Raw genomic sequence first — 18,673 nt, forward strand, 5'->3', positions numbered from 1 at the left:
TTTCTGCATACACTGATCTTACCTTTTACGGAAGCCAAGTAAGTTCGGAGATCCTTCTGCAGCCTCGTGCCTTCCGACTGTGAAAACAAAAAAACCACCAGTTATCCTTCCATGCAAAGACAGTGTAAGAGGGAGGAGTCCAACATTTCTAAATAAAGAAAATGCATCTTGAAGATACGCTGAACATCAGCACTCTAACCAGCCTAAACAAATATTAACAGGGAAACCACATGGCCCTCCAGCCTTCTTCGTAGGTCCACAGCTGGTGACCTGCATGCATCAACAATATCACCAAACTACTGAGCAATTTGATGTGGGTAAAGTGTGATTTGCTCTTCGCAGCAGAGCCAGCTTTAATGTTTTAATTTCATACTGGCAACTAGACAGGGCCCAAAAGACAATTAATTTGTAAGCCAAGGGCTAGTAGGTCTATGCAACACATGTAACCGAAGGGTGTCTGTAGGATATGGGAGATAAATGTAATTGTCTTATTTTGAACTGGATTGGGAGCAGTTAAGCTCACCAATCTTTCCTATAACACTGCAAACCAAAAGCCCAGTGCAAAGTATGTACAAGAGGCCACCAACACCACCACAGAGGATGTCAAAGCATGGGAAAGAGCAAACCAGAGGACACCTATACAGATACAATTGCTGGGGTGTTCAAGGAGTACAGAGAAGTTTGAAAGGCAGAGATCTCTGTTATAAAAGGACTTCCCTTTCCCTGTGGGATCTCACTGGATTCTCTCCATCTCCCCAAGTAGCTGTAAAAACAAGGACACAGGAAAGCAACAGCTACATCTCACCCCTTCCTCACGGCCTGCTGCCATGCCTCGTTTTCCTTCCCAGTTTGTCCCATGGGGGGCCCCCAGCACAACTAATTTTGACAGCTGAAGAAAACTCCGGAGACAGGGAGCTCACAGGACCTCTCTGACAGCTGCCTCAGAGCTAATAGCCTTACAAGCAGATGTTTCCCATCAGCTTTCCCCACCAGTCAGCCACCTCTTCCTTCAACCAAGCTCGTGCCCCAATCCTTTGGGCTCTCGGTGAAGTTGTGCTCTTTAAGCAGAGGCTAAATCTGCCCAGCAGTTGAAGTGGCAGTGCTAGCATATCTTTGTGGAGAAATCCATCTGCTTCCAAGCACTACACCTGATTTAAGTTCCTTGCCTCAAAAGTTTGGATGAATTCACATTTGTTCTCTTCCTACTGACAGCAACAAAGGAAATGAGGGATGGCAAAGAGCTGACTGCCTTTATAAAAGGAAGCCAGACTTCCAGTTGGATGGAGAAGCATTGGAAGGTGACCCAAAGAGAGCACAAAAGGAAAGGGACAGTGACCATATCTGCTGCAAAAGTCCTAGGAGGCCTTAGAATACAAAGCAAGCAAATGTAGAGCTCTACTGGCTTAAGGTGAATGGGGATACCTGGGCAGATGAAACTTCCTTGTGGTGCAATCAGAAACCACGAGGGATGAGATGCCAGTAATCAAATGCACAGAGGACCATCGGAGAGGCTTAGCTGACAAGCAGTAGTATGAGTTTGTTTGTGGCCAAAACAGCAAGCAAGAAGGGCTTAGAGAAAAGCAGTGATGTCTTTGCTTAGAATGGGTCCGTGCTAGAAACCACAGACTGGAACCGGCAAGGTCAGTTGTCACATCGGAGAAGAAATGGCACAGAAGAAACTATCACGCAAAACCCCTCAGTTGTATACATTTTCACCTTGCAGCTGTATTGTTTTTTAAGAATCACTAAATTCAAACACGCAACTTTGAGGTTATCAAAAACTCAGAGGCAGGGAAGGTCTGCTGCAGAACCTGCCTGCCACACTCAACTTAAACTGTGACTTAAACTTAAACTTGGGTATCAAACTGTGACTGAAAACTATAGCACCTGAAATCAGAAACCACCTTTATAATTGTGCCCATACAGCCTTGAGTCCTGCCACAGCAACACGTGAGAGAACCCTGATGCCCTGGGACTCTTCCAGACTAAACGCCAGTCCCAAAGTCAGGGTAACAAAAGGATCTCTGATAGGTCCACTGGCACTGCAGTTGAACATCAAATCGACAAGGACAGATTTTTAGATAGGTCACCTGAAAAAACTGCAAGTCAGGGCCCAAATACTGGAGGGTGCATTTACAGCCATGCCCAGGTAGCTTTGTCCAAGCACACACCTCAGCCAGGCACTGTGCCACCGTGGTGTGCCGTCAGCCAGTACGCAGTGCTGTACCCTGCAACCACCGGGGGCTTTTCAGCCAGCCCTCGCTGAAGGCTCTCCAAGGCTCTGGGGTTTACTTTCAAAGTCCTTAGCCTGCTAAGACACTGGATAGTCTTCATAGCCTGTAAGATCTGCAAGCAGAACGACTCAAAGAGAGGCCCAACTATCAGTTTGTCCAAGAACCCCAGCTCTCTTAGGCACCTGGGTGGCTTGTACCTGGAGCTTCCCTCCAAGTCTCTTTTTTGGCATTTCCATTGTTTTAGTTCTTGCCATCGATGCAGCAGCTCCCTCCTTCGCTGCCACAAGGGTTTCTCTTCATTGTTTTAAACATTAATGCTTTCCCAAGAAACTCTGGCAAATGCTCTCTCTCCATGCATGCAGCACCTGCTTCTTCAGGCAGGCTGAAGCAGGCTGTCACGTACAGCCACGATTCTGCATAAACAGCTCTCACCAAGTAGTTAGACACTGTCAAATGCTGTACAGAAGCTTTCTGTACCCTTGAGTGCACACACATAAGATGCTTCCTACACTTAGAAGTAAAAGTAGATGAGAGTGAAACTGGAATCTGAAAAATGAATATAGCTCCCAGTTATCAAAGAACAGGAGGTCTAAGGGTGTGCAGGGGAAGTTATAGGGTATGGTTGGCCCTAAAGATGTTTGGGAAAGAAATGTCATGCTGCCATGCTTGAAATCAGTGTAATGCAACCTTGTGAGCCTGTAACAAATACAACCAGGTATAATGTGAAGGGCTGTATGTGCAGGAAGATGGATATTTAAACACTGAAGAGTTACACTGGGGCAGCTGGAAGAGCTCTCTCTTCAAAGCCCAAATGAACTACATATTACTTATAACTCTGTGAAAGAAAAGCACAAAAGTATTTTGGGGACTTCTTGTTTTATTTGGGGAGTGTGTGTGTGTGTTTCATTTATAACACCTTTCACCCAGCACTATTTATATGTGTAATTCTCAGTAGAGCTGTTTTTTGGTAGAAGACAAGTTTCCAAAAACATTCTCCCCCAACTTCTAAAGAAGAGATTATGTGCCAATTATTTTTACAACAGCAGACAACTGTTCCAGATGATACTTCTCACCCCTCACTCTCTTGAACAAGGAGGCAAGCACAGAGGGCCCAGAAGACTGCCACGGCTCCTTATCAGGCAGAAGAGGAGAGCATCCCAGCCTTCCCAATGCTGACAGTCAGATCTTGATAGCTCTGCACATGAATTAGCAATTCTGGGCATTGTGCCAGATGTCCTGTAACCCTGCAATAAAGTATGGCCATTTCTGCAACAGGCCACAGGCTTTGCACTGAATTTGCAAGGCCTCAGAACTGAGGCATCAATCTTGCCTTGTCTGAACTTTTCTCAGCCAGCCTGTAACTTTGTTTTGCTTGGTTTAGCTGTGACAGCAATTTCTCCAATTGACTTGGTATTTATGGCTGCTTTCCTTTACTTTTAGTTACCTTTGTGTGGCACAGCTGTAAGCGCTTCTCGTGTTGTTTTTTTCTTTTTTCTTTGCATACTTTTTTATAGATAGCAGTAACAAGCAGTTATTCTATGTTGCATGAGTTATGAGTCTCATAACAAGACTCACGGGAGAGGAACACAGGTCTCCGAGGATAGCAGAGGACTTGAGAAATTAAGACATAGGAGATGGCTCAAAGGCACATTGGAAAACATACAAAAATGTTGCCAATCAGATCCTAGAAAGAGAACTACGAAACTGCCAAGAGGAGCATCACACTGCTGACAGCGCAGGACTTCAGGTGCTGACGGCTCACTCCAGCACCCCACCACCGCCAGAACAAACACTGACCTTTGGACCCAGAGGAGCAGTAGAAGGGCGAGCACGATGCCAGGAAGATGTGTAGGAGTGAAGCATGTCACAGTTTTAACTGCATTCTTTTTCTTTTTCTCTAACAATTCACCTTGGAGTAACTAAATAATGATTTCAGTTTTACAAACCATACATTGTGGGATTTACTTATGTATGTGGCGTGCTTCCTCTCTGCCCGCAAACAGGGTTTTAGGTGTAGCATCCACAGCCAAACCTACACTGCGAGAGCAAAGATTAAACCTGGCACCCCGCGGGGACTCAGAGCAGCGCTGCCTGCCCCGAGGCTGAGTCGAGCACTGTGAAGCGTGGGCAGCGATGGTGCAGCCCGTGCCAGCAGCAGCTTGTCTCCCGGGCACTCGTTGTGAAACACTGTAAACCAACCCAGATCTTCCACTCAAGGGAAGACTCCCAAAGGTATCAAACCCAGCGGCTGTGCCAGGTATAAGGGCTGCCGCCAGCCTCCCCCTCGCTCCCTCCCTCCCGGGAGCATTTCAAGTGCAGGGGAAGAGAAGCCAGTGCCTGGCACATCTCAGGTCTCTTGCTCCCAGGTCTCCGAGGACAATTTGCTTTTGTGCTGGTGCCTGGACAAAAGTGACACTGGGACAGGGAAGGAGAGGAGCCTTCCAATGACCTAGCTGGGAGGCTAATTGCCAGAGATAACCTGTCGTGAGGGAGTAACACGTGGACCAACTGTGCTGTTCGGTGGGCCTTCAAGAGACGCAGGGGAGCCCTGTAGCAGCATTGTTATGCCCAGCTCATTTGTCATGTAGCAAATCCATCTGTCTGAGATCTAAAAAGCTGCCACTATTCTGAGACCTCAGAGCGGTGATCTCATACGAACCTGAATGGAGAACCCTCTGGAAAATGCAATGCCTTCCCTCATGTCCACTCATCCACCATTTGGGAGAACCACAAGATGCTTTAGTTGAAATAATAAACTATTTTTAGACCTGCTCCCCATTCATTGACAGTCATCCCTCCCCCCTGGAACATGTGTCAGCATGGCCCAGAGCAGTCATTAGAATCAGAGGAGCCTCTAACCAACTGAGCAAACAAGGCCAGTGCCACCAGGATGTTTTTCAAAGCTCCCCTCCTGTGTCAATAACCCTCTGGTTGCACCCCAGCCAGCTCCCCAGGAGAGCTATTCTGTTACAGGCCCACAGCAAAAGCTCACCTTTCCTCCAGACTTAACGCTTCCAACTGGAGCACACTTTGTAAGGAAAGGGCACGGAGCTCTCACGCACACCATACCATACACACATACTGCATACATGCAAATGGAAGCAAGTGGCTTTATATGCACATGCAGCTAACGTTGTTTCCCCAGTCTCCTTAGCACCGTAATTCCTGGTCCCTAGATAACAATCCAGCTAACTCACTTTTATGTAGATACTCTGTAGAACAGGCATTGCCTGCATTTATTTTACTGATAGGGAAACCGAGGGCAAAAGGAAAACCAAGAGACCACAAGCAGCAAATGCACAGCAGCCTTTGACAAATTGTTTGGAGAGTTTAGCTCATGGCCTGTCCCTGCAAGATGGCAAAAGAAATTGAGCAGTAAGGGGTACAGAGGTCGTGCTTCTTTAATAGGCTTCTCAATGCACCATGGGGACTGATGGCTTTGGAAACTGAACAGCCATTCTGGACAGCCAGATCAAGGTTTGAATCCGAGTTTTTCTTCTTAAAAAGGAGATTTCCTAATTGCTGATAGTTGGTCTCAACAGTGATATGGAGAAGTCACACTTGGCAATGTCATGTCCCCAGAAGGAAGCCAAACTGTATTCCCGAGTGTCCTAGAGAATACCATTGGTAGACAAGCTATAGAGACATTGCACATACTTCTGAAGCAACAGCTACTATTGCTGCCAAAAGAATGATCATTAGTCTCCAGGAATCTGTAGTCAGCCTTGGTTAGATACAAGTCCAAGTCAGACTGAAAGATTTTCATTATATTCAGCTGTGGCAAATCCTGGCTCAGCCGATTTTGGGACACAGAATCACATCTGCTGAGTCCTAACAGACATGATGCAGCTGCCACTAACAGCTCCAGGAAAAAAAGAAAAAAAAAAAAAAAAAAAAGGCTTTAGATATGTCAGGAAACAAATGGTCTAAAGGTTTTCTTTAGCACCACCTGTGCTTTGGTGTTGCATGCACTTCCTGCCATGAAACAGAAGCAACGCTTCCCCTAACACCAAGCACGGCTGTGCTTCAGCCAGCCCTGTAAATTCCTCTTCTCTGGGTGGCTGAAAGTTCCAGTTACAAAAACATATCCCAGGTCAAGACATAATCCTACTGCTGTCCATGGCAGGGGGAATTGCTACATTATTAAAATATTTGTGTGTTACAATAGAAGCAAGAAGCAGACACTTAAAAGAATGATGACTCGGGTTTGACGCAGGGATTGTGCAAAGATGGAGAGGAAGTTAGATTTAGATCTTATCCATTGAAGGTCGTTCCCTTTTCACCATTTGCTTTGTTTGCCTCTCTTTTGCTCTTTGGAAACTGAATCTACCATTTTTCCATTTTGTTTTTCTTTTTTTTAATCCGTTTCCTCTCCTATCCATTTTTCAGAGAGGCAATGTTGCTCTTATGCCTGTTTCCAGCAGGAAAAAACTATACTGCACAGCAGATGTTAACGGAAGAAAATGTTCTGGTTGAAGTAATTTTTTCCCCCAAACTTGGGTCCAGAACTAGAATTAGTTTTTAGCATACACTCACTCCATGATAGCGGAATTGGAAGATACAGTGTGAAGTCTTGTAAGCAAACAGTTAAGAGTTGTGGGTCACTTCAATATGACTATGGCATCATTTAATTTCATGTGCTTTAATTGCATATTGTAGGAGATGATTAGAAACTAATACTGAAACCCTGGGTGTAATTACATATCTCCAATTATCTTACCAGCTGTTTGTTGAAGTTCTGCACACACTGCTCAAACTGTTCATCTTTCGTTTCATCTGCTTTCCCAAGCTTCTGAAGGACCTGCAGAAAGAGAGAAAAAAGATGGGAGACTTCAAACACAGATGAAACAAAGCAAACGCAAAGAAACACTTGCAAGCTCATGAGGCTGAAAGAAGAAAGGTTAAAAAATGTCTCCCTTATTCTTTTACTCAGAAATTCTGGAGTATTTCTCTACACAGTCACAATCTGAAAAAGGACTTGCAGATGAATCAGAATGCACTCAGATCTATAATACTCTGCTGCACAGAAGAGCACAACTTTCTTTGCTCTTCACATGTCTAACACTTTTTGCAAACAAGGCAGTAGTGACCCAGTTATCAATCTCCTAGACCAACCAGAAACAAACCACATCCCTCATACACCTCATGTTCTGTGGTTATGCTCATCCTGGTTTAACACAAGACTAGTCCAGACAGGCTGGGATTTTTGCTCCTGGAACAGCTGGAGTGTGCTGCCCTCAAACACATAAAGCTGTGCAGAGACATCCTAAGAAAGAGAATATGGATGGAGCAGTGAAAGTCCATCTTCTTTCCTCCTTTTCTCACTGTGCACATGCTTAGCAGGAGCTGGCTGCTGAGAGCAATTGGGGACCTCGCACCATGAGTCTATGGGACACTGTGTCACATCTGAGTTTCAGCAGCCAGCCCTGTTCCTTTCACCACCTCTCAGCACAGCACAGCTCCCCACAGCCTGCAAAAAATCCTTATCAGACTACTTCCCTTATCACATTTCTCTTTTAATAATCTCTGTGCAGCTAAGTGGGTCGCTCCAGGGCTTTGAACAAAGCACTTTTGGGGCAGGAGGGCAGGTCCCATCACAACAGGGCCAGACAAACTGCAGCTGCGGAGAAGGGCAGCACTTACTTGCTGTGCCCCAAGCAACTCTCGCAGCAGGAAAACAAGAGTACGGAGTAGAGCTGGTTAAGCTTGATTAAAACACATTTTTTAATCGAAAATAAAACCTGATCATGCCCAAAAGAAAGCCTCGTCTTGCAGGACCAATAAAAATGCAGAAAAGCCTACCCAGTCCTCAGTCAGAGAGATTCTGGGGAGCCAAAGGTGGGCAAGAAAGGGTGCTGCAAGAGCACTTGGGCAAGGAAGGGCGTGCTGTCTGGTAAGAGCGTGACTTTCAGAGAGGCAGAAAGCACTGGAAAGCAGAAGTCTCTCTTGCTCTGCTGAACACAGCAGGCCTTTATCCATAGATCTCAACTGCCACGTTCAGAGGACCCAGACAAAGGAGCAGGTGCAGGTTGTTGCCATCAGGTCTACAGGGAGGCCACTAGTAAGCATCTCCAGCCCAGCCCCTCTGATGGGCTGACTGTGACAGCCACCTATACCAGCTTCTTCCAACTTCTTTTGCAACCTGCAGATCCTTTCAGAGAACATGAGGAGGGTTATCTTCCTGCAGAGCAGGGATCAGACTTGTACTTTCAGTCCCCAAAATGGCACTGAGACGGCCCATGAAATGGGATGCAACATTCACACGCTGGCCCACTCTCACCTTAACGCACAGGCAGGGTGCAGGATGTTTGTGTTACGTCTCTGAGGCTAATCTCAATTCCCCTCTCTCTCATATAAACACATTCCCCAGCTTACCCCTGTCTGCAGTAACTGCCTCTAAAGCTGTGCACAATAAACCAGCATAGCCATTCAGCTCAGAAATCCTCCTATTTAGGCTGGGATTGAATGTCCAGGAGAGAATCAATGATTTTCATTCTCCCCCTGTTCAGTGGCCTCTCTTCAAATCCAAGAGTCTTTGAGGTATTCATGTGGCAGTAAAGGATGAGGGGGAGACGCACGCGCATGAGGACTGCCCTGCTTGTGACTGAGGACTGAACCCAAAACCTCCAGCTAGAAGCACAGCTCTCCACAGCTCAAGTGACAGCAGCAAGCACTGCAGCTATGAATGACTAATGCACTTAGTAAACTGTCTACACAGCAGGATGCAGACAGCATGAGTATTCACATCTTCCTCTCAAGCCCCTGGCACACACGAGCTTGTTGGAGACTGGAAGAAAAGCAGCACAAGGTGGAGAGGCAGAGTCCTCTCCATCAGCTATTGGCGCCTCCTTTGCTCATGTGCATGCTACAGGAACGCTGCTCAGGCTACACATTTCTCTGCCATTCCAACAAGCATGAAGGGTTCGATATGGCTTCATCTTCCCCAAGCGGCATGGTGAGCCTCTTCCACTGAGGATGCTGCTCAAAGGCCCCCGTGGTCAGCTGTACTCCCCTGAGCTACCAGATCCATTATGGAGCAAGAGTTTCCCATCCACTGGGTGACTTTCTGTATGTCTGGCACATGAAGAGAGCCATCACACCAGAAGTGCCCAGCAAGAGGAAGAGCCGCAAACTGAAAAGCAGAATGAAGTTCCCAAAGTGAAGATCAAGAGAACTGATATGGATATAAAGGAGTTTTTTTATGGGGCAATACATCTGTCTGGCTAATCAGGAGATGTGATGTTTTCAGGCCTGGAGGGAAGGAGACTGTTTAACTCAGAGGAATTTGGAGTATGTTGCCAGGGGTCAAAGGTTTAGAGCAGCCTCTGTGCATCTATACCCTCAGACCATTCATTGAGATGGCCTGCGCTCCTGCTTCCTACATGTCCAAGAAGTTAATCTGCAGTGCCACTGCTCCCTAGGGGACAGCCACACTGAGTGCAGGGTCAGCTGGGAAGCTCTTGTAGCACTGTGCTGAGGGGCTCTGCACTTGTCCTGCAAAACACTTGGCACTGGAATGGGCTCTTGACTCACAGGCTGGCTCTGCGGAATAAGCTTCTGCTGCAACAGTGATGCTCAGCTGAGGAGCAGCTCTGCATGGGGGAAACGGCAGCCTCGTGCAGTCTGCTGTCTGCCTCATTACTTGCTATGATACAGCAGAGACAACATTTCTGCACTGCTCCATGGCACAGATTATGTTCTCCCACCACCCTCCCTCAAAAACAGATCTGCCTTGTACAATCAGCCCCGAAGTCAAATGTAAAAGTCATCTGAGGAGTATAAAATGATGGCTCCACAAGGCTGCTCATCAGACCTGCTCCCAGCTCTCCCAACAGCGCCATACCGGCGAGCTGTACTAAGGGATCCCTCTGGATCCCCTAAACCAGCCAGGGATGGAGCAGATGGCCCTGGGTGTGCTGCTGACTGCAGGCATGCCTATTCTCTCTGCTAATAACCCGTGAGCTCACAGGACAACTCCCGTCCCCAGGCTGGTACGTGCCGTCATAGGTCAGGCTATTCCGGGTGAGCCACGGCTGCTCCCTCCCTTCCCCTGTGACGGTCTCTAATCCTCCAGCTCGTTGCAAAGCCAGATAAAGTTCGGATGGAAACTTCAGGCTCTTTGATAGCTATTAATGGAGCAGATTTACCAGGATAGGAGTCAGAACCCCGCCGTGGCTCCCAAATCTCAGGGCGGATCAGGGCTGGTGTGATCTGTCAGCTGCTGTCTGGAGGCAAACCACACCGGGCAGCGACATGGATCTGGCATTTAAAAGATTAAGCAGCAACCATGCCTAGGCTCCTTGGTCTGCCCTTGACCTGAGAAATCCTGACCCTGCCTAAGGAAAGCAACCATTTCAAAAGGTGGAAGATGAAAGCTCAGATGAAGGAGAGAATACTTTGCATGAATGAGGTGGTTTAACAACACGCATATAATAACAACACACCAATAAATCCAACTTGTGGATACCAAATGATGATAAATCTCTTACTCCACACTGTATCAGAGAAGGGGTTGTGGTCACACCTGATGGACATGGCCCCTCTGCTCCTAAATCCCTCCAGCTCCTGACCTCTCCTTCCCTCACAAATGCCTCTGACTCCTGTTGTATCTGCCAACCCCAGAGCATTATCTTCAACTACCTACCAACTAGGCAAAGAGCCAGTAATACTGTGACTAATTCTGAATTCCAACAAGTTGGCATGTGCCAGTGGGTTAACCAGCAACAGAACAACTAAATCCTCAACCTCAGGCCATTCTTCCACAGAAGACACACAGAAGGCGGGGCGGAGAAAAACAGGACCCAAGTCAAAATGGAACAAGCAAAGCCCCATAACTTCATAAGATACAAAGGGAACTGCACAAGCTTTTTAAGTGTTTTGTCCTTTGCCCCAGTGAGACGTGAGCTGCTCAGCGAAGGACTTGGGTTTTGTGCTTGGGGAGAGGAGCAGGAGCCCCCCACCTGCCCCCCAGAGCAGGCCGCGCTGCTGCCTCGGCGCCCGCCTGTAGGCCCGGCGGGGGACAGCCCGGCCTCCTCGTCCCAGCCTGGCACAATCGAGTCTTTCTTTGGAATAAGTGGACAAAGGAGGATGAGACGGACAGGAAGAAACCCCAAAGGTCTTAGCACTGCATTTTAAATTGAGAAAATTATTCCCGGGGCTGAGCAATCAGCGAGATCACTGGAAAATGGGAAAGGGCAGTGTCACCCGTAGCGCAGACAGAGCAGCTCTTGTTTGCCTCTGTTTGCTGGCAAAATTCAACAGATCGTTGGGAAAGCAGGGTTCAATACAGTGTTTTGTTAGAGACTTCCTGTATAACCTGGGAAATCCACGTCCAATGTCACTGCCATCCAGCTGAAAAGGGGGGCATTTGTTCAGCATGTCACAGGGTGACCACAGTTATCCCGGGCATCCCCAGCTGCCAAATGGGAAAACAGAGGTACAGAGGGGTGGGGTGCTCTCTGTGCTCTTCTAATTTCACAGGTGTCCCTCTCACTAAAGCCTGTATGAATTTGCATTTATTTGCCGTATTCTAAACCAAAATACAGCTATTAAAAAGAATAATAATAAAATATAACAACAATAATTTTCTGGTCACACTGGATGTTCTGAGACTGCAACAACAGCAATATAAAAAAAACTGCTAACAGTGACAAACTTAAAGCATTCAAATAGACTGGACTGAATGGAGATTCTTTGCTAATGGCAGACTTCCAAAAAAAATTAGACAACTATTTAAGGTGTGATTTAAGCAGGACTGCATCCACTCTGCACAGGGGAAGGATCTTGTGAGGCCCTTTCAGAGGTCGTTTCCAAACTCCGAAGATGACAGCAACAGAAGGTTAATCGTCTGGTTTCTGAGTACCCACTCCAAGACCTCACTCCTTCTTCTGTCAGAAATTCAGTCAGAAATGCAATATACATCCAAACGTGACTAAATAATAATGGCAAATATGGCTAATCATCAAAGAAATCTAAGTCTCTGTCACCTTCCCTACATGGCACTATACTGCTAAATATCCGATAGGAGCAAGAGTCACGCTGCACTGCTTTCAAGGTTCATCTCAAATATCTGCCTCTGACAGCTACTAAGGAGCAGTCTCACCATGACCTGCACCTTCAGGACACACCTCTCGAGTTTAACGTGACTCACTCTAGTTTAAACTCAAGTTTAATATGACTCATGTCATATTGGGTTGCCTTACAAGGTTCATCCTCCTTGCTCACTCTACAGCCAATACAAAAAAAAAAATCCAGGAAATCCACTTTCTCGTTCTGAATTATTTCCTGGAGTAACCTGCTACCCCAAAATAGGCTCAGAGATCGTTCAAGGCAGCAACTTTCACCAGACTGAAGTTAGCATCTGAAGGATATAACTGTGTTTCTGGTCTCTGCATGCCAGGTGTAAAGTGAGATGTAGAAATACACACAGCAGGTATGGGACTTTTTTCAAGTCTCGTGGCTGGAAATGATGGTCCGCTTATCCTTAAGGCTGAGTCATAGGTAGTGAGTAACATCCCCGAGAAAGGGGTACACAAAGGACCTGCCCTACTTTTGTGGCTGCACATTGCACCATCCTGATCTAAGAACACCCGCTTTATTTCTGCGTTTTCCTTTTGATATTCTGCTGAAAACTTTTTTTTTTTTTCCTTTCTTTTGGTGAACCATAAGAAGCAGATTGCTTGGCTGTAGCAATTTTTATTTTTTTTTTATAGCAGCTGCAAACCTCCATCTAAACTCAGAGGCTTTAACTGAGGGAACTGCAGGGCACAAGCCTGTAGCGATAGCCTTCTGAGGATAAGCTATTCCTAACTGCACCATGCACTTCACCCAAGACCTCAAGCAAACCAAAATTACTCTGCTCAGTTCCTCCTCATAGGATAAGGCAGCTAGCATCCATCATAAAACACTGCAAAGCCTCACCTAGCTGCTGCACTGGAACATCTCCCAATGCTTATAAACAAAAGCAGAAAGATGTACAAACTTGTTAAGCAACAGTACTACAGGGAGGTTATTATGTTTTCTTACAGTAACAGCACAAGAGATGTTTTGTATTTGTCTGTTCTGTAAAGGTACTTCCACTACTTCACAGTATTTGTTATGAAGACTAATTGGAGGAAGCTCATGAAGCCTGTCACTCTTAAGACGCTTCCTCCAATGCTTGACTCCCTTTGGGGATGGGGATTCTTTTCTCAAGTTACACGATAGTGATGTGAATCCCTTGGTCAATCACAGCACTCATTGTTCACGTCATTATCAAATGTCCTAAGGTTGTAGGTAAACTCAGCGAGAACCAGGCCAAACCCCCAGACCCGTTCAGCCCAAGCAGAGGACAGCTAGCCAATCCAGCAGATCTCAGCTCCTCCTGCACTTGGAGCTCAAGAAGCTGTCTCACACACTGTGTCAGGAGAATTGCTGTCTCACTCTCTAAGTCAAAATTGCGATGTGAACGGGCAGAGCTCTAAGCACAAGGTAAAAGCCTTCCTAGACCTGTGGCCAGAACCTCGAACTCATCTTCGGCACAAGGAAAAGAGGCAGGATGATTTTCATTACCCAGGTTACCCAATCCTCTATTTGTTTTACTCTTTCAGCATTTGCAGTTATATTGCTTGCCACATTCCCCATCCCAGCAAGACAAACATCTCTGAGGAGCCACATAAATGGTTCCCTTGTTTTTGAAGCCTGCCACACTTATAGTACTCAACTCTTTCTGAGGAAGCTAGTAAGTACTTTACTTTCAATTCCAACCTGTGATCAAATCACTTTTCTAAATTGGGCTTTGACATTTCCCTGCTTTAATGTCACTCACTCTGGAAAGCCTGGGCTACCAGGATCTGCTAACGTCTCCAACTATAGTGTATCATCAACATACAAATTAAGGGAAGAAACTAGGAAGGAAGAAAAAGGAGCAGCACAACAGGATAGGCTAAAAGCCCCATACTTGGCTCCATAAACTTCCTTGCAAAAGCCCTCCCTCTTAGAGGAAGATGTCAGTTGAGGACCACAATCTCCTGAGCACAGCATTTTCCTCCAGAAGCTGACATTTCCATTTTCAGAGAGAGCAAGTACGGTGAATCCAGCAGACAAAAGTAACATTCACCAGCCTCATTCTGCTTCCTGCTCCCCCAAATCAGGAGAACGATTCCAGAAACGCTGATCTTGGATATTTATCCAGGTTGGAAGCTTCTCCACCACGAAAAATAATGATATTCTGCCCAAGCAGCCTTTCCACATTACCTACAGGACAGGCAGTACCTTTTTGCAAGGTCAAGTCATGTTATTCAATGGGTAAAGTGCAACTGCTCCCAACATCACAGGTGGGACTTGAGGTTCTGTATGAAGGGACTAGCCCTCTAAGATAAAAATCTGTGTGCTGTAAAAGTTCATCGCTATGAGGGTGCCCACGTTGCTCAAGTATTTTGAAGATGCATATATTCACGCGCATGTGTTTCTGTATAACTCGCTCACACTTCAGGCACCTAACCTCTCTGAACCACTGTAGGTAGCTACTTAAAGATGATGCTGGAGAAGCAGCAGTTCAGAGACCTGCTGCACGTATGAGTTCAGTAAGCCCACAGGCTGTACTTGCTGCACTGAATAAGGCACTTATTAACCTGAGAAAGGTTATGCAAACTGTTATGGAAGGCAAAGCCATCAATATTGCAGCTTGCTAGGCAGAGTAATGCCAACTTAACATTCAGAGCATTTCTACATGGTTATTTTATCCAGACGGTCTACAGATTTCAGAAAGACAAATCCCTCCAAAAGATTGCAGAACCTGGCAAATCCTCATGACCTAGGAATGAGCAGTCATATAGTGCAAACGTTAATTTAGGAGCCCTCTAAGAAGTCTGAAATCTCCCATCTCCTAATATCTAACAAGTTTATTCTCCCCCTCTGCCTGCCTGCAACTATGGGCTGCTACTTTTGGGAATCCTAAGAGCCCACCTGCCGAGAGGTCTGAGCACTGGAAGTCAGTGAGTGGTCTGTGGTTTGTGCACTTAAAATACAAACCAAGACACGCCTGCAACTTGCATTTTTAGCTATTGCCCACTAGGGAGCTGGACTTTTTTTTGTCAAGAAGCAGGGTGTTTCCAAAATAGCTGTCTGCTGACTGATTTCCATGATCCTTCTCTCTAGGCGTAGGCTGGAGGACCTCTTTGTTTCTTTAATCTACCACACTGCCCGGAGCCACAAGCCAACAGCTTCTCTCTCATCTTTCTCTGAAAGCTTCGTGCTTACAGCTGCAGTACCTCTCAGGCTACTACAGCATAGTCCTTTTTATCCTCCCATCTTTGACCATACAAGTACAGCATATCCATTGCTATTTGGCAAGCGTTACACAAGTAGGGAAGAAGCCAAGGTTAAAGCTATCAGCTACACGTCCTGCCTCCAGTGGCCAAGGACTCCCTGCAACGCTTCAGTTTCCTACAGCCACCCTGTGAACAAGCTTGCGTTACATGTTGGAGGCACGTGATCAATGAAAACATGCACAGAGACTTCTGAAATTTGCTTTTATTGCAATAAATATGGGTTAAAAAGGAGCAGTGTAGCATTCAGAATTATGAAGGTATTTTTTGCTTTGAAGCAGAAGGTTGTTACTCATCTAGTCCTCTCTTCACCTTCAGGAACCCGAACTAACAAACTGTTTATTCTGTGCCTCTTACATAGGTTCTCACATGCTGGCATCCAGATCGCTTGATGAGTGCGGTGCAGATACCCAGCCAGCACACTACCAACTCCCACAGCACTGGGCTACAATGTCTAACCCTCGGCAAGTTTGATGGATTGAGTCTCAGCTTTCCACAGACCAGCAGTGGGACTCCTTCTCCAAGGCACGGAATCAGTTCTGCAACCAAAAGGCACAGGAAATACCGCGCGGTTAATCTGTGCTAATTCCAGGCTCACACAGACTCATTAGAGAAAGAGATAAAGATGACATTCAACTGTAAGCAAAGCCCAGGGGCTCAGTCAATTTTTGTGGCATCTGCTCTGGCAAAAAGCCTGTAAATAACAAGGTCTTTGAAGAAACGGGCAAGTTCTATAGGCATTCCCTTGCTTTATTATTTTTTTTTAGGGAAAAATGTTGTTCGTAGTACTTTTGAGTGGATCTAGCTATATTTTTAAGCAAAACCAAAAAAAGGAAACAAAAAAAACAGAGCCTAAAACACAAACCCTCACATCCTCCCAATACCACTGGGATATATTTAAAAACTACACCACAAACACATTGTTCACCTAAAATGATACATGACTTTCAAAAAAAATTACTTTATGAATAGAAGTGCTCCCCTAACAGTAGGGCATCCAATGTATCTATATAAATATATAAATATTTTATTAACTGTCCTAAGGAAGGCCTGAAATCCTTGCAAGGAATTTTAAAATTGATCACATGGAAGCCTTCTTTTATGAGAGACCCTGCAGTGACACTCTATCAGTGGTTAATTGTGAAATGAAGTTTCTCAAAAATCAGGTTCTGCTGATCGACAGGCCTGACATCAGGTACACTACAAACTGGGTGCTACTTGATGGTGGAAGTGGAAAGAGTTGAGCCCCCTCACCTCCCCGTGCTGCCTGCAGGACACATTTACAGGCAGTGTGGAAGGGGAAGCTCTCCCCTTGCTTCCAGCCACGTACATGCACCCACAGCAGGTGATGACAGCGGAGTTCAGCTGCTCCCTTTTCCCAGCTGGCCACAGCTACGTCCCAAGTGTCTTTTTCACATGTGGCAGAAGGTATAAAGGCCAAGCTGGAGAGCCCAGCTCAGCTCCTTTGATTCTGGGGAGGCCCCAGCTGACAATGTTACCTCAGAAAGGGTGCTGTGCAGCAGCCCTGCCGTGCCTGCACCAAGCAATAGGGTTTGCTGAACACCTGTATCTGTGAGACTGGCACACAAAGACATTTTAGCATTAAAAAAAAAAAATCACTGAGTTGCCTTTTTAATTTTTTTATTTTTAGTTTTTTTAAGAGGAGCAGAAAAGTGAGAGTTCCTTCACATGCTAGAGCAGCACGAAGTCTGCAGAACCCTTAAGCAGAGCACAGGACACAGCAACCCAACGAAAGCTCTTTGCCTCGCTCATCCTCCCCTCTCAAACCTTCACACCAGGACCTCCCAACCAAGTCAAAACATTAAGTGCTCCTAATTATCAGCCCAGTCGCATCTGTCCTTCATGCAGTTTCCAGTTCTCAGATAACCAGATCTGATTTGAGCTCAGCAGCTTTTATTTTTGACAGTGGTCTCAGAGCTCAGTTACCAGCCTTGGACAAGCAGGCTCTCTGCTCAGCTCTGGGCTGGAAAGGTGTCGACAGGCACTGAATATATTACACACAAGTGGACGTGAGCTGTCACTCCCAAAGGAGAAGGAAAAGGCAGGCTGAGGAAACTTTTTCACTGTAAATCAACTGGGGGGCTTTCTGTTAAAAGAACTTCAGACCACTTTTGTTCCTGCAGTGCACCATACATTTATCAGCTTTAGAAGTAGGGCCAGGAAACAATACGGAGTGATTGTTTAAAACTGCTGCAGAAGATCTCCAGGAGAGTATAAACAAAGCGTGCAGCTACTTGGAAATGGCTCCAAGAATTTCTCTTTAATCTGATGGGGAATGAAACGAAAGCTTTCTGTCCCATCTTCCTCCAAGGCAGGTGGTACCAGTCTATCACTCGTGTCTTCACAGGTGTCACAGAACAGCTAGAGATTTCAGCACTACCCCATGATTAGCTATTGAAATAATAAGATACGTCAGGTCAGCAGAGATCTGCATCTTTCATGTCTCCCTCTCACCCACAGCTGTGTATCATGACCCAGAAAATCCCAAATCCAGGCAGCAAGTGGCTGATTGCAGCATCAGTGCAGCTGCACGCTCGGTCTGCCTGCAGCATTATTCATCGTATGCAGCCTCGTGGCAAGAGGCCCTTCTTGTTCCCGAGGTTTGATTGCAGTGGGATCCTGCCCTGTCATTGAACCCCTCTGCGTGAGTCGCTGTTAGTGCTGTCCGAAGGCACAGGTGAAGTCTCCAGGGTCACTGCTGAAGCATTCACAATATTCACAAGGTATTAAGAGCCACCAGCCTCCAGAGTCCACTTTTCCTCATAATCATAAGGGAATATAATGTGCAAATCCTTCATGCATCTAATGGAGAATATCGCATCTAGCCTTCAAGGATAAGCCTAAAATGCAGTTATTTCTGTTTGGGTTGTATGACCTTCTGCCACATCAGGCCTTGGAGAAGACAATGCCAGGAGTCACGCCCCTAAAAGAAGGAAGGCTCACCAAGGGTCTGTGATAGGAAACAAACCTGTTCCCTTCTAAAACATTCATCTGAAATAGGCTTTTAACCAACAGTGACTGAAAGCTCTGCCCCCTCAACCACCATTCAACAGCATAAAGCTACAGAAAAGCTCAGGACACCTCTTGCTCGGCCATCACTGGATGAGGAGC

The 18,673-nt window shown here is 46.2% G+C and overlaps 1 protein-coding gene across 4 annotated transcripts in view; it reads right to left on the reverse strand.

Annotated features, from left to right (window-relative positions):
* The window catches only part of BIN1 (bridging integrator 1), a 91,646-nt gene that overhangs the window by 48,315 nt on the left and 24,658 nt on the right, over nucleotides 1-18,673 (reverse strand). For all 4 annotated transcript variants that reach the window (XM_084289274.1, XM_084289272.1, XM_084289273.1 and 1 more), the window contains exons 2-3: nucleotides 6,955-7,035; nucleotides 23-77 (exon numbers count right to left, since the gene is read on the reverse strand). In XM_084289274.1, the coding sequence (XP_084145400.1) occupies nucleotides 23-77; nucleotides 6,955-7,035 (136 nt within the window). The remainder of the gene's footprint in view (nucleotides 1-22; nucleotides 78-6,954; nucleotides 7,036-18,673) is intronic.

This window comes from Netta rufina, assembly GCF_964035555.1.
Source record: "Netta rufina genome assembly, chromosome: 6".
Lineage (NCBI taxonomy): Eukaryota > Metazoa > Chordata > Aves > Anseriformes > Anatidae > Netta > Netta rufina.